General features: G+C 36.3%; 1 protein-coding gene across 11 annotated transcripts in view; it reads left to right on the top strand.

Moving 5' to 3' along the window:
• MAP2K5 (mitogen-activated protein kinase kinase 5) overlaps positions 1-16,280 on the top strand; it is a 318,144-nt gene that overhangs the window by 29,762 nt on the left and 272,102 nt on the right. For 10 of the 11 annotated variants that reach the window (XM_077128315.1, XM_077128316.1, XM_077128317.1 and 7 more), the window contains 3 exons: positions 5,375-5,444; positions 9,516-9,556; positions 10,563-10,630. In XM_077128315.1, the coding sequence (XP_076984430.1) occupies positions 5,375-5,444; positions 9,516-9,556; positions 10,563-10,630 (179 nt within the window). The remainder of the gene's footprint in view (positions 1-5,374; positions 5,445-9,515; positions 9,557-10,562; positions 10,631-16,280) is intronic. The other variant, XM_077128319.1, reaches the window with a different exon arrangement.

The raw sequence follows: 16,280 nt of genomic DNA on the forward strand, positions 1-16,280 counted from the left end.
TAATTGAAACCTTTGAAGTGACTGAAGTAACTTAAGGAAAGCATAAAATGAGAAGAGAAGGTTGATGAAAAACCATGCGGAACACCAGTATTTAAAGGAGGGATGGGGAAAGAGCCATGTACAGGAAACTTGAGTGCAGTGGGTAGAGAGGTAGGACAGTAACCAGGGGCGTCGCTGAAGAATGTGAAAAGGGGTCCAGATCAGGTGTTTTTGTACTTCCCATGTATCCCCAAGGACTGAAATATCTGAAGGCCTAAACCTCACTGGGTGTGAGTTGAAACATTCATCCAATGGCCTGGTTTATTCAGGTTGAGTGTTTTGAGGTATGCGAAATGTGAGACCACCTTCCTTTTGACTCTTAAATACTTAACATTCATTGTATGCTCTGAGTGCATGGACTACAATGAAAGGAATATTTTTCTTTGTTCACTGATAAACCATTTGCTTTGTCTGTGAAATAGGGGTGATGATGCTCCTAGAGTAAGGTTGTGAGAAACTAAATGAATAAATGTAAAAACATGCTACTGAGCCTGACATACAGTAGGTATTCAGTAAATGATGGTTGTTTCTCTGCCTCTGCCTCTCTCTCCTCTCTCTCTTTTAATAGAGAACTGTTGCCTTTTAAAATTAAACTATGTTCGTTGAAACTCAAATTTTTATATGGCAGATTTCCATGAAGAAAAACAGGTTGTAATTATTGATTGAATTGTGCTGTTAGAATTAGAATTAGGTTCATAACAAATAGGAAGACTGATAAACTTGCAAACAAAACAGAGCCAAAAATTGTACTTGCTATCCCCTTGTTGAATCTGACCCTCTGTTTCAAATTAATTAGATTTTTGGAAAACCATGCTAAACTTTGTCAGATCAGTATGAAAATTGTTTAAGGATTTTTAAGAGCATCTCAGAGGGACTTTGAAACTAATCTCAGACTGATACAGGAGATTCTATTAGCATTCATAAAACTGATTAATCTTTTACTCAGTTAGCTTATTGATTATTGCTGCAATTACTACATGTAACAGATTATGCAAGGAATGCCAGCATAAAACACGTTTTATAACTGTTGCTGATGCATTCAGTTTGAGTGCAACACTTTGTCCTTTTTATACATATTCTAGTTTGCTAGCTGCCGGAAGGCAATATACCAGGAACAGAATGGCTTTTAAAAAGGAGAATTTAAAAAGTTGCTAGTTTACAGTTCTAAGGCCGAGAAAATGTCCCAATTAAAACAAGTCTATAGAAATGTCCAATCTAAGGCATCCGGGAAAAGATACCTTGGTTCAAGAAGGCTGATGAAATTCACAGTTTCTTTCTCAGGTGGAAGGGCATCATCTGCTAGCTTTCTGTCCTGGCGTCCAGTATACATAATTAATTTTGTATTTTTACACACTGAAACATTTCTTCTTAGAAGATAGAAAGTGCTGTGCTGAATACTGTGTCAATATTAGCAAGTTCACTTTTTTATTTCTCAATTACTAATAATAAGTTATAGTTTATAAAGTGCCTTCACTCATTCTATTACTGCAGTTTGATTTTGAACTCACAATAACCCTATGAAATAGGATAGGTGTCTTTAATCTCATTGGAAGAAACTGAAGTTCCTAACATTCAGTGACTTCTTGAAGGCTGTACTGGTTTGAAAGGATGTATATCCCCTAGAAAAGCCATGTTTTAATCTAAATGCCATTTTGTAAAGGCAGAATAATCCCTATTCAATACTGTATGTTTGAAACTGTAATTAGATAATTTCCCTGGAGATGTGGTTTAACCAAGAATGGTTGTTAAACTGGATTAGGTGATGGCATGTCTCCACCCATGTGGGTGGGTCTTGATAATTTTCTGGAGTCCTATAAAAGAGGAAACATTTAGGAGAATGAAGGAGATTCAGAGAGAGCAGAGAATGCTGCAGCACCATGAAGCAAAGAGTCCATGAGCCAGCAACCTTTGGAGATGAAGAAGGAAAACGCCTCTCCGGAAGCTTCATGAAACAGGAAGCCAGGAGAAGAAGCTAGCAGATGATGCTGTGTTCACCATGTGCCCTTCCAGATGAGAGAGGAACCCTGACTGTGTTCACCATGTGTCTTCTCACTTGAGAGAGAAACCCTGAACTTCATAAGCCTTCTTGAACCAAGTTATCTTTCTCTGGATGACTTAGATTGGACATTTCTATAGACTTATTTTAATTGGGACATTTTCTCTGCCTTAGAACTGTAAACTAGCATCTGATTAAATTCCCCTTTTTAAAAGCTAAAGGCTAACAAGTTAATGAATGGCAGAATCAAGATTTAACCTTATTTTAATCAATTAATATTTATCGAACACCTGCTATGTGCAGGGCTTTGTATTAGGGGTAATAGAAACCAGGAGAGGATTATAGAGCGTAAGATAAGAAAATTATTAAAATTACTTGAATCTCTGGATCCATTAATATTATAAAAGTTACTTTGTTACTTTCCCATACAAGCAATGTTATGTAATCCGGCATACAGAGTTTAGGTTTTTTTGTTTGTTGTTTCTTTTTTTTTTTTCTTTTTGATTATCTAGTAGAAGTAGCGTCTTTTGTCTTCTCTGTTTATTTTATCACTGTTCACAGCAAAATTGGTGAGAATCCCTTTAATGGGAAAATATATACATAATACACTAAGAAAAAGAATCAAGATCTGAAAATAACTTGTTTTGCAGTTTAAGCGCTGTCTTATCAATTTTCTCATGTGAGTCTCGTAGTAATTTTGTGAGTAGATACCATCTTCACTTTACAACTGAGTAAACTGAGACTCCGTGAACATTGCCTCACTGAGATTATGTGCTCATAGACGGACCTCCTGTGCGTGAGACCTCACACTCCTCCAGGAACCTTACTCATCTCATCAGATGGCACAGGCCTTGTGGTCCATCAGGACTGCAGTGTTCCAGGGGCTACCATATATGGCCCTGCATTTTATCCTTCTCCTTTGAGAAGATACTACATCATCAGTGGCCTGAACTTCTAGGCCTGGTGCTGTGTTGGGAACCACTCAGCCCTTGCCAGGCTAGTTCCTCAGAGGTTAGTTAGACAGAGTGGACCCAGATCGAGGATTTAATCACTACCCTCTGTAGCATGCCCTTGATAGTGAATTACTTTGCTGTGTATAACCCCAGATTCTCAAAGTTAGTACAATGACAGATCAAACCCAGTATTTCAGAAGAGAAAATATACCTTGGATTTGGAAGAATCATAGGAAACAAAACACAAAACATCACTACTTGCTTTGGAGAAACTGGTCAGGAGCGTACTTAACATCATTGCTGTGATTGGGTACATCATAGTATAAAGAGATATTTTCTAGATTTCTAAAAAATTACTGCAATGATTATACAGCTGTACTTTGTCAGTTGATTTGGCACAGACCTGAAATGAGAGAGAAGCCATTTTTGTTTATTTGTGAGGTAAATAAATAAAGTTGGAAAACAGGTCAATTTCATGCATGCAAGGTTTTATAGTAGGAAAAAAAAAAAGGCATTGCGCCTGTTCTGACCCTTTACATTTGAGGTTATTTGTTTTCAAACTTGACCCCAAGCACCACTTTCTGACAATTCTATAATTAATTTTTTAGATAAAGCATAAGAATGTTTTATTTGCTTTGCTTTCCAAGATCATGGTGAAGTAGTAACTGAAATTACTAACCTATTGTACGTAGCAGTTAATTAAAGAAAAGCATTAGCTGTAGGAGAGCACCACCACTGCTGTTGTCTTGTATCAGTATAAAGAGGCAGTAATTTTTTTGACAGCCACTGATTGGAAAGTTGCTTGCAGCCTTCTAGAAGCAAGGGGGTACATGCTGTGGATCAATAACCAGCAAATTTTCCATTAAAAAGAATACCTGAGCAATGTTCCAAATAGCTACTGGCATCCTAATTTTCCATGGAAACCTCAGATAGTTATGTGCTGAGGACAAGTCATTTTCGGACAATTTTTCCAGACTACTTGTTAACAGTCATTGCTGTCCCAAAAGGTTGACAGCCTACATGATTGATATTTCATTTACTTGTCATCACTGTTTGAATAATGACAAGTACTGTATTTCTGTGGTATTAAGGAACAGTCTCTTGAATGACATTTGCCTTGGTATGTTTTCCAGAGAATATGTTGTACATATTTATGCTGTATGTATATGAGTTTTTAGGTCCAGAGAAAGAGAGGACTGGTTTTCTTTACAACTTGAAAGCCCTTGGTGTGCTTATTTCATAGCTATAAAAAATCCGCCTTTACTTTATTGGAGTTGGTGAGAAGTAGAGAGTTGAAAAGTGTAGAGAATGTAGAATAAGACCTGATGATTGGTTGAATATGGGGAAAGAAAGGGAGATGGTTTGGATTACTTTCAATGGAAAAAAAATTTGATCATTTAGTAATTTTAATAAACTTTCTTGAGCAAATAATGCTAATCAAGGAGGTACTTCCTGAAATATGGTGCTTAAATAATTCACATGTTTATAATGTGGAAACAGCAAGGATTAAAGGGGCATTCTGCTCTGTGACATCTCCTCAAAACATAAAATTAGTGGTTCTCATTGTTGATTTTTTTCTGCAAAGAACACTTTGTCAAGTATGAAAAGAAGTGAAGGCACAGATACCATCTCCAGGTTAGGTGGACAGATGCTCACCAGTTAGCTAATATATTAAGAAAGATGAGATTCAGACAGTCCTACAACCTACTGAATAATTTGTGTTTACGAAGGTATATGAAAGTTTTTTCACTTAGAAATTTATTCTTTGTGCTCACAGTTTTACATTGAAATATGGTCTGTACTCAAGTGCTTATAAGGCTAAAACATAAGTATATTTTGTTTAATATCACTTGAAACAAGGTTACCTTTTTATAGCAATCCTATACTCTGGATGGGTCATATCTTGTTTGCTAGTTCTTTAGTTTCTGTCATTTAGATTTCCATTATCTTATTTATATACAAATGTTAATAATGTTTAATAGCTGGCATTTCGGTCCAAGTCAAGGGTGAAGTTTCTTCACTTTGCTTTGCAAAAATCCAGGAAAAAGAACAAGATAATTTGAGAAATTTCCACCAAAATGCATTTTGTCATTTTTAATACATATCATTTTCAAAATACTTCTAGAGATCAAATACTAATCTAAAGCTTTAATCAACATTTTTACTGTTAAAGATAAATAGCAGTCTAGAGGATAACTTTATATTGGATTTTTAATCGTGGAGTTTTCAGTAGAGGCATTTTGATATGCAAATAGGGAAAAATTATTTTCAAGGCTGATATGTGTATACCAGCAATTTTAAAAAGTACTATGAATTAAAAACCCGTAAGTGTCTGTTCCAGTATTCATACATTACTGAGTAATCTCTTTCTATAATCTCTTTGCAGTATTACTCCACAGTAATGGAACAGCAAGTAAATGGACAGTTAATAGAGCCTCTGCAGATATTTCCAAGAGGTAATGTTGAACAAATTCTAATCAACAATGATTATTTTAGCAAACTGTTTCATCAACAGTTATGTTTTCCAAAGGTTTAAATGCACATAACATGATGTTTAGCTCTTAATTTGAAAAAACGAAAGAAGTATTCATTATTGTGAGAATTGCAGGCTGTATTATAGTTATAACAGATAAAATATCTAATTTACTGGAGTAAATTAAACTAACTAGATTGTTTTTTGTTTTTGAAGTACATAACTTTGCTTAAAGAACTCTTTGGGGGTCCACATGGTTTCTAAACCAAGGCAAATGAATGACTTTAATTCTGGATATTTAAAAATTGTGCCTCATGATGGTCATTCATGATGGTGTTCAAAGCTGCTACTGAAGAGAAAGCTTTCAACTAGTGCAGAAGCTATGATTTACTGAGGGGTTTTAGGAGACAAATTTTGGTGGAATGTTTGGCACTTGTTTTTTTTCTGGAGGCATTTGTAAATAATGAGAAATCTTTGTAAGTGGAAAATTGATTAGAGTCTCAAAAAATGTGAGATGAGGGTAAGTCTTGGTGAGTTGCATGGTTGAATAATTATCTATTTCCCTTTTAGATTTGACAGTTTTATCCTTTTATCAGATATGATTAACTATATGTAGATGTAATTGAAATAATTAAAAGTCATGCTTATGTTTGCTAACTGATATTGTACAATAATCATAGTGTGAGTCTTCCAATTAAACATCCTAGACTTTCGTTACCTGTAACTCTCTGAAGTCCGAATGGCTCACTTATCCAATAGTTTTTGATAGAGTCTCCAAAGGCACCTCGCTTGGCCAGTCCATAGCAAGCTCTAGTTCAAGAAAAATGTTCTACTTCTAGCTTTTGCTGAGGCAACAGGATTGTGAATGCTTATTACATTATTAATAATAACTAATTAAAGAGCTAAGTAAATAATGTTTTAAAAAGGACGATTCGGGGCCCATGATCAGAGTATGTCTGAAACCAGGTTTATAATTAATCCAGTTCTGAAGCACCTGAAGACTAAAGACCAAGAAAGAAAAAAAATGAGAAGAAAAAAATATTGCCATTCCTATATATTAGACCAAGTTCTGTGTCAGTTGGAGAATTTGGGCAGGTTTCAAAATTGTTTCCCCATTAGGGATATTTTGTGGATATTTTGCAACCAGCTGGAAATTTCCATTAATTGCTTCCTTACTTGCTGAAATACTCTATTATAGCAAATCCTAGCACAGTGTCTTGTAGAATTATAGTCCCCACTGTAGCTCTTTGTTTTCGTTTTCAATAAAGTATTTATTCTCTTCATCCAATATCTTTTCAAGTTTTCTACTTTCATTTTGTGAATAGTACCTTTTAGTTTCCCTGTTCATACCATTGGACCCCTTCCTATGATAAAACAACTATTTTTAAACAACTGCCCTGTTCAGGCATTGATACTGCCTTATGTATCATCATTTCTAATTCTCCCAACAATTCTGCTTACTAAGTATTATTACTTCCATTTTATAGATGAGACTATCAAGCTTCAGAGAGGTTAAGTAACTTCAGAGTCACACAGCTTATAAGTGGTGGCTATGACCTTTGAGTAAGAATTTTGTTTAAATTATTATTGCTTAAAGTAGAAGGGCATATGTGTTAAAATATTAGTGGAGTATGCATGGGACTTTGTAGGATTGGGGAGAAGATACTTAAAAGAAGAAAATATATGGGATATGAGTGTCACATGTAGTCCCAACACAGAACCTTCTAGGCCCTGTTAAATACTTGTCATTTACAAATTTTCATTTTATCTTCAAAATCCAACTTCTGGAAGGTAAATCAAATCACCGCATAACTTAAGAACAAAGTAGAGACATCTGTAGTTATCAGTAAATCGCCACCTTTAACCCATCCTGAAGTGCCGTGTGAAAGGGCCACATAAAGATGGTTATGACCATATGAAAATATGATTCTTGATACAGAATCAAAGGTTATTTTCAATGGGTATTGCCCAGGGATCCCTGTAGATTGGGAGAGAGATCAGGATAGAAAGAGGAGATACAACAAAGAGAATAGGATTTAACAAACAAGTATGATTGCTAAATCACTATATTAATATTCCATCTAGCCTCCAGTGTTTAGAAACAGCTAGAAGGAAAAATCTGAGTTGGTGGAATAGTAGCCCATGAAAAGTTCTGGGATCTGTTCTGTAATTACTTATTGAAGTGTGCTTTGAAAATTACTGCTCTTCTCTTACTTTGCTTGGTATATATATTTTAAAATAAAAAATGTAAAAAAAAAAAAAAAAATACTTGTCATTTAAATATAGTTCTTCCCAGCCAATGAGCATTCTTGCAAAATATGGAAGACTCAGTCTGTGGGTTTTTTTTGCATCTTATAACTGTAGTTCTTTGTAGTCTTTTATTTGCTGTTACTTGTATAAAGCTTATATAGATAAGTGGAATTAGGGAAATTTATACAATTAAATTATAAACAGACTTGGTATATTACCTGGGGTCTGCCTGTTTGGTTAGAGGATCTTAGACCTTGGATTCCATGGTCAAGCCCCAGGTTAAATTGAATCTTTAGACTGAATAAATAGGAAGGATTGGAGAAAACAATTCTGTTCCAACATGAGATGTTTTTATTCCAAGTGGCACATTTCCTTATAGTAAGTCACCTCTGCAGTTAAAAAGATAAATATTAGTAAGAATGAACAATCATTAGCTTTATAAGTAACTTCTGGCTTTGACTTAGGAAAATATGAGGTTGTTGGGTGTTTTTTAACACTGTTTAGATTTCTAATATTGAAGGTCTGAGAAGTCATTGAGGAGTGAGGCAGATGTTAAGGTTAGAGGTAAGAGTTGATGCCTATCTCTAATTTCTTGGTTAGTCACTTGCTTATTAAATGAAGTTTATGAGTGCATTGGTTGCTTCAGTGGAAATACAGTTAAGTATTGCATTTGCAAGTATTGATGGGTCCTCAAGGACTAGTCATCATCAAGTGTATGTGACTATTTTGTTCAAAAAGTTGATTTCCATTTTAAGGAATGAAGATTTGGCATCTTGGCTCTACTGTATTTAAGAGAGATAAATAAAAACCCTTTATTAAGATTTAGGTATATTTTCTTGGAAATAAAAACATAATAAATTTGAATATACTTGAAATATATAAAATTGCAGCAACTGATATCCTTTGTAATTATTATTCATGTCTTCTTATTACTAAATAGCTGTTTTTTCTCAGAAACAGAGGAAAAAATACATGAACATGTGATAAAGAAGCCAAAAAAATTTTTCAAATTCATCTTTCCCAAAACAATCAATCAAAATTGACAGCCCCTTAACATACAGTTTGTAGGGCACTGTAGTTTTCAAATAGCGGCATCTCTTGTACTTTGGGGCAGGAAGCTTTTACATTTTTAACATTTGTTGAAGAATCATTTGCTAATTGAAAAAGTCTTAACCTGTAATTCAACCTGGTGTTAGGAAATTAGTAGTATTCCAACCCCCACCTCGCCCCGCGTGGCTTTATCTTTAGACCTATAATATTAGCAGATGTCAAGATTTATAAGAAATGTAGTGAAATTAATAATATCTCTGTATTTAAATATAATTTGACTGCTTATGGCTGTGTAAACTTGTCTTTCCATTTGAATATTCCAGTCTAGAATCTCTACTAATCTTTTTGGCATTTAAAGAACCTTCTTCTATCCCCCCCAAAACACTAGCTATTTTCAAAGTAGTTTAAGTGATAGCAAATACACAATGTAATAGAATGAGGAAAGATTGCAGAAATTTGAATTATGAAAGGAATCTAATCATTTTAGCTCGGTTAACTTGATTTTTATATATTTTAAACAGAAATTGGAATTTATATGAGGTAGTGTCAGAAAGCTTTTTGCATTTATAAATGCTCACTCCTCCAAGTTAAAAACCCTGGTTCATAATTCCCACTTTGGGTCTTGAGAGCCACTTTTCAATCATTTCTCTCTGCTAATTTTGGTGTCACCCTCATTTCTTTTTAAACGATTCATTTTGAGCAAATTTGTAAATGGCCCTGATGTGTTCTACAATTTAGTCAATTACTGTTTCAGCTTGCAAGCCTCCTGGGGAACGGAACATACATGGCCTGAAGGTATGAATTTCAATAATTGTTTCAGTAAAGTTAGATGGATTTGTAATGCTGTGTTCCACTTATTGAAATGTCAAATAAAACTGCACTTTCTCAAGCTCTGACAAGCGATCCTTTTTTTTTTTTTAAATGGAAAGTGGAGGGGGATTCATCTGTAGTATTTGCTCAGTATGTGTATTTGTTTGGATCCAGGAGTTTTGGTGCTGTGTTTTTATTATTTAGGATTGTTTTGTTTGTCAGTTACTTCAGAATGATCCTGGGTACTGGTCTCCACAAAGATTTATTTGAGTGAAAATATAGACTTCATTTCACTGATCAGTTAAACATATAAGTATATGGTACACAGATTATCCCACTCTTCTTTGGACATATTTATGCTAGAAACATGTATCTATTTAATGTCTTTTCATTGTTACTGTATTTTTTGAGTTGTAGATTTCTGCTAATGCTTCACATTTGAAAGAAAAGCTGGCTATTGTATTAGGCTCAACCATTTTATATTTAATTACTTGGACCTCATTTTTTAGAGAATGCGAAACATTCTACAATGCTTTTCTTGGTTTTAGAGCTAGAAAGATATGATATGTATGATATGATACTAACCTCTGGATATATTGTCTTTTTAAAAAATTTTATTGTAAAACATAAAACTTTCTGTTTTAGCTATTTTTAAGTGTATAAATCAGTGGCATTACTAAATATATTCTTAATTTACTTTTTCGAACATAGTGTTTTTATATGAGTTCTAGAACAGTTCATTTTTTTCCTATTTATCGCTCTTTTTAAGCACTGTTTAAGTATTTAAATAGTGATAGAAATAGAAAATTATGCAATTTACAGGTTGTACAGTTCTTTAACCTATATTCTGAATATTCTCCAACCATGGTCCTATCTAGCAACAAACTAATTAACCTTGATAGTAAAATGAGAAATACGTGGTAAGTTATAGGTTAATGAGAACTGTGTCCTTAGAACCCAAGATTGATCAAGATTCTTTCTTTACTTGTAGGTGAATACCCGGGCTGGACCCTCTCAACACAGCAGCCAAGCAGTCTCAGATTCACTTCCAAGCAATAGGTGAGAGCAAGCAAGTGCAGTGTGCCCATGAGCATGATTATGTACAAAAGTAGGAGTGGGGTGGGAAAGAGGCTTGTGGGGTGACACCTCCTTTTTATAAGACCAAAAAAAAAAGCGTTTGTGGTTAAGAGGAAATTTGGCCAGTTGTATAACCCCAGCTACTTAGTGCCTGAAGGGAAAGGACCTCACATAGAAAATGAAGTTAGACACGTTAAATTATTAATTTTGGTCCATGGAGTGGTTTTCTTTCACAGTCCCTAAATTATACAGAAAATCCAATGTCTATGATGATTTCATGCCTTGATGATCTGGTTTATAAATTGTGTAATGTTTATTATTTCTTTCCTACTTGTCCATCTTTAGTGATGTCATTATTCATAGATAACTTTACGAGAAAGAGGTGAGACAGAGTAAAGTTGTGAAATTTAAATTGATCAACCATGTTGCTCATTAGTATCTTGGAGATAAAAGATACTATAAAAGGAAAATAATTTTCATTAATTCATGTTAACATTGTCCCACCCTGGGACTTGTTACTAAAGATTTGGGTCTTTTTAAAAATGTTGTTCTTACAAGGCTGGAGAAACCAAGTCATGAGGCTGTGTAATTTACTTCAAGGCTATCACAGTCCTAAAGTAGCATCAGTGACTTAAACTGTTAGAATTCCAAATCATTTTGGTTATATGTTCATTTATTCAGTCCGTAAACATCATATATTGTACTTGAAAACGATACTTTGAAGGTGATTGTTCCATGTATGCTATATGTTTTTGTATTGGTGACTGAAAACCTAATGTTGAGCTGGAAAACCCTCCCATTCTCCAGTGCATTTTTTTTCTGGGTTTAGGGCATGGCCAGTGTTTGCAAGGCACTTTGTTGGCTGAGATGTGACTTAGGCTTCTATTTTCTCTTCAGTACTTCCCCCTACTTCTACCCTTCTTTCACCGTCTTGATACTTTTGCCACCAGGCTCTCCTGTCCTCTGCCCAAAAGTCACTTTCTTGATTGCTTCATTATTCCAGCAGGTATTTGTCCATCTGCTTTCCCACTATAAACATACAGCTCTTAAGGTATGTTTCCTCTGTATACAATTTATTCTGTCTTTAAGTACAGTCAGCTTAGTAAATGGAGTAACTGCCGTGCAGTCATGAGGGGTAGGCCTTTTAGTTCTCATTAAAGGGCTTGGCCGTACCAGAGCATGCTTGCTAGCTTCTCTCTTCATTCTTGTTGGGCATCTGAGCCATGGCCCAGCAGAGTGGAGGCGTGGGCTGCAGGTCACTTGTTACACTCAGCTCAAAGAAGGCAGGACATTTAATTATTACTACTACTTCCAGAAAAGATGTTATCCAGACATACTGGCCATGAGCCTTGAGAAAAAAACAAGGACTTTACCTGGAGTTTTAGGTCAAATTTCAACATGATATAAAAAGCAGCATGGAGTTGAAAAAAATGGCACAAAGGAGAAGCAGGGTCATCTTTCAGTTCTCCCAGATTTGGTTTTAACAACATGAATGAATTAATGTGGTTTTTAAAAAATTATGTACATTCACAAAATGTTATGAAATCTTTGGGTTGGACAGAAATTGAGAGATCAGCAGAACAATGAGTCTCACCCTTTTGTCTGTCAGGGATATGGCAGCCTTCCAAATAGAAGTGGTAGTTTGCTCTAGTAGTGATTCCTGTTATGGGAGGAAAGCAATTTGAAGAAAAGTCCTGCAAGTGATTTTAATATGCCAGCCTAGGGTGGTCATGTATAACTGTGCCCCCTGTTGATAATTAATCAACAAATATTTATCAAGTGCCTCCTATTCATTAGGTGCTATCTTATGCACTAGGAACACAGTGGTAAATAAGGCAGATGTGGGCCTTATTCTCTGGAGTTCACTTTCTAGTGGGTGTTCAGACATAAAAATGAGTATACAAATAATTACACATTATAATTAGTGTTATGAAGGAAACAAGCAGGATGCAGAGAGAGAGAACCCTAGGCAGGGATGTGTTTTGACTGGGCACTTTAGGGACATTTTTCTGGGAAGTGTAGGACGTAGTCATGTTATGAGCTAGAGAAGGGCACTTCAGACCCTAGAGAGAAGAATATAAGTGAAGGGCCCGAAGTGGAAAAAGAGTTCAGCGTGTTTGTAAAGAGGCTGATTTGGCTAGAGTGCAGGGGTGTGTGTGGTTCGGGGAGAGTGTAGGGAATGAGGGGGAGAGTATTAGGAGTGATAAGAAATGAGAAGATACATAGGGGCCAGGTCATGTGGGGCCTTGTAGGCCCAGCAGTGTTTGAATATTCCTCTCAGTGTACTGGTGAGCCATTAGGGGACTTTCAGCAGGAGAGTGATGTGGCCAGGTGTCTGAGTTTTCAAAGATCTTTTGTCTGTGGTGTGGAGAGTAGAAGCACTTGTCCTCAATTGATGCTTCACTCCCCACTCCTCGCCAAATTATCTAAGTCTCTTTGTGAGCATCCCTGTGGCAAGAACGCACTGCTTCCCACAGCTGCCCCTTCTCTTTTCACAAAACTACATCTTAGAAGGTTTTTCTTTATGTGCTGGGATTTGTCTCCCATTCATAAAGATGTAGTTTGGCCCTCCAAACAGGTATATTCCCTTTTCCAGATGATAGCTCTGCCAATCGTCTTCCCTCCAAACATGCTGTCCTCGAACGTCCTGTCTCAGTAGATTCTCACAGCATCCACCCAGTTGCTAACGCTAAATAAATCTGCCAGTCATCCTTAACTGCTTCTTAGTTCTTCCCCAGTTTCCATATCCAGTCCATCTCTACTTTTGTAGATTTTACCATTTGACAACATCCCTATTGCTTTAAAATTGTCTGGCTCTGTAGGTCCCTGCTACAGTCTCCAGTAGTCTCCTCCCTCCAGCCTTGCCCTATTTCAATCTTTCCTCCCCACTGCAGCTGCAGTGATCTTGCTAATGCACAGCTCTGAGCCCGTTGTTCCCCCTTAAAACCCTTCACTGTTCCTTATAGCCTGTAGGATGAAGTGTAATCTAAACAGCCGGTAAACAGTGGCCTTTTACGTGCCGCGCCTCTGTCCGCTCCAGCCTCCAGCCCTACCATTCTGCCCCTTCCCACCTGACACACAGCTTTGCTAAGGACACCTGGTGCCCTTCATGGATCGCTTTTTCTCTCACTGCTGGGCCTTCAGTTCTGCTGCTGCCTTCCCTGTTTTCTTCCTTCTCTTTTAACAACTTCGTTCAGTCTAGCTAAGGATCATTTTTGAGGACTCAGCTCAGGTGTTACTGCTTCTGTAAGCCATCCCTGATTATCACCCACCCCCCAGTTTATACCCTTTCTGTGAATTCTCATAACTCCCTGTGTTTGCTTTTATCACAGTACATTGTATAATCACCTCTCTCCCCCAGTAGATTAACTTTGAGGGCAGTGACTAGCATGTTCATTGTTGAAATCCCATTTCCCAGCATGATGCTTGGCACATAGGAGATAGTCGATAAATGTTTGAATGAATGAATGAGTGAATGAATATACTCATATTCCCCTTAAGTATGTCTTTGGATTAAATTCTCCCAACTCATTCAGCTTTTTTGATACAACTTGATTTCTAGTCCCCTCACCCATTTACTCTTCTTTGGATGTGTTTCACATTCTCAGTGATCTTAAATACCCGGGTTACAATTGTAGCACGTTTAAATTTTTTTTTTATTTATTTAAGAGAACAAACAATACACTTAGAACCATCAAAAATGGAAATCTTAGCTTAACTATAGGCATATTTAAATAACGTATCCATATATTCATTGTAAAACCTGTGTTTGCTCAGTAAATTTTATAAACCAATTTAAAATTAAGACAACAAGGAAAATATCTACAAATTTAGATAGCAGAGTTCTTAAATTCTAAGTATTAAACACTAACTTAGATACCAACTGATCAGTTGTCATATCACACTTAAATTTAAAAATGTTTTGAAATTGATTTTTGGAGAGCTCAAGTCGCTGTGATCATATAGATAAATGAAATATTGAGTGAACTGAGGAACAAAGAAATTTCCAGAATACAAAGTATTTTGTCAGATACTCACATAATGAATTAATTTTTCTCTGTTACTTTCAAAGCATGAGCTGTGTGTTAGTTAGATTCAGTTGTCAACTTGGCCAGGTGAGCATACCTACTCTTGCGGTATGAGCATACCAAGTGAGCATGCCATTGCTGCAGACATAAGCCAACGGTTCTTCCCACCACAGGCTACCCCAAGAGTAGGAGCTCCCTGAGAACACAGACCACATCTCGTTCACTTCTATACACTCGAGAACCTCATCTGTTGCTGATTTACATCTGCAGTCGGCTAGGAGGCATGTCTGCTGCAATGAGTGACATTTGACTTAATTGGCTGGTGCTTAAATGAGAGAGTGCAATGTAGCACAGCCTAAGCAGCTCGGCATTCCTCATCTCAGCACTAGCAGCTCAGCCCAGGCCTTTGGAGATGCAGAAAGAAGCCACCCCGGGGAAAGTTGTTGGAACCCAGGGGCCTGGAGAGAAGACCATCAGAGACCATCATGTGCCTTCCACGTAAGAAAGAACCTCAGTGGAAAGTTAGCTGCCTTTCCTCTGAAGGACTAACAAAATAAATCCCCTTTTATTAAAAGCCAATCCGTCTCTGGTGTGCTGCATTCTGGCAGCTAGCAAACTAGAACAAGCTGTTCTTTGCCATGGGTGAATGTCTGTTTATTAACCTGAATTTACCAATCCACATGTTGATACTAGACCATAATTACTGAATTCAAGTCCCATTGCCAAGGCAAGGCCTTTCTTAAACCTCCTGAGTTTCTCCTTCTGCAAAATTGGAATGATTAAACTTTCTATCAGTCTACCTTTGATGTTAGGAAGATTGATGAAACTGTATTAAGGAATCATGTTTTGTTTCTTGAATGAAAGGTGTTCTGTAAATGCAATGAGTCAAAATGTTAATATTTCATATTATAGGACATAGTGGAGTATATGTGGAGAATCATTATCTGGGTTAAAATAATTACAAGCACCACATTAGAAGTCATCTGTAGAAATACTAAGATCTTAATTTTTCCAGAAAAAAATAAAGTGTATGTATGGGAGAGGCTTGAGCAAGGTCTGAACCTTAATTTCCTCCATAAGTTGGGAATAGTAACTATACCCACAAGATGACTGTGAGGATCAAATTAGAATAATAAACCAGGCAATTAGCATGGTACCTGGCATACAGTCTTCACTCAACAAATGTAGCTGCTGCTTTTTTTGTTACCTGGACTAATTGCAGGCAATTGTTTATTTTTTTATATGTTTCACTTTGGTCCCATTCTTTAAAACTTTTAAGTGTGACTTCAGTGCATGAATTTTTAGACTTGGAAGGATATTATTAAAATCTGAAACCCTTGGTTGAGGGCACATTTTATAAAATCTAGGGAAGTAGAAACTGAGGCTCCATAGTCTGCATTTGACCAGAGAAGTTTAAGAAATATTAAGAAAAAATAATTTTATCTTGAAAGAGTGATGTGGTCAGACTTGAAGTTTGGAATTTTTCTCAGGTACTTTTTAAAGGTACCAAATGGAATGTGTGTGTGGTTCCTATTACATCCTGAGTTCTTTTGCTTTCTCATGTTTTTACTGGCTAACTGGGTTGCTCCTACTGCTACCACTGT

Source organism: Tamandua tetradactyla, chromosome 14 (assembly GCF_023851605.1).
Source record: "Tamandua tetradactyla isolate mTamTet1 chromosome 14, mTamTet1.pri, whole genome shotgun sequence".
Lineage (NCBI taxonomy): Eukaryota > Metazoa > Chordata > Mammalia > Pilosa > Myrmecophagidae > Tamandua > Tamandua tetradactyla.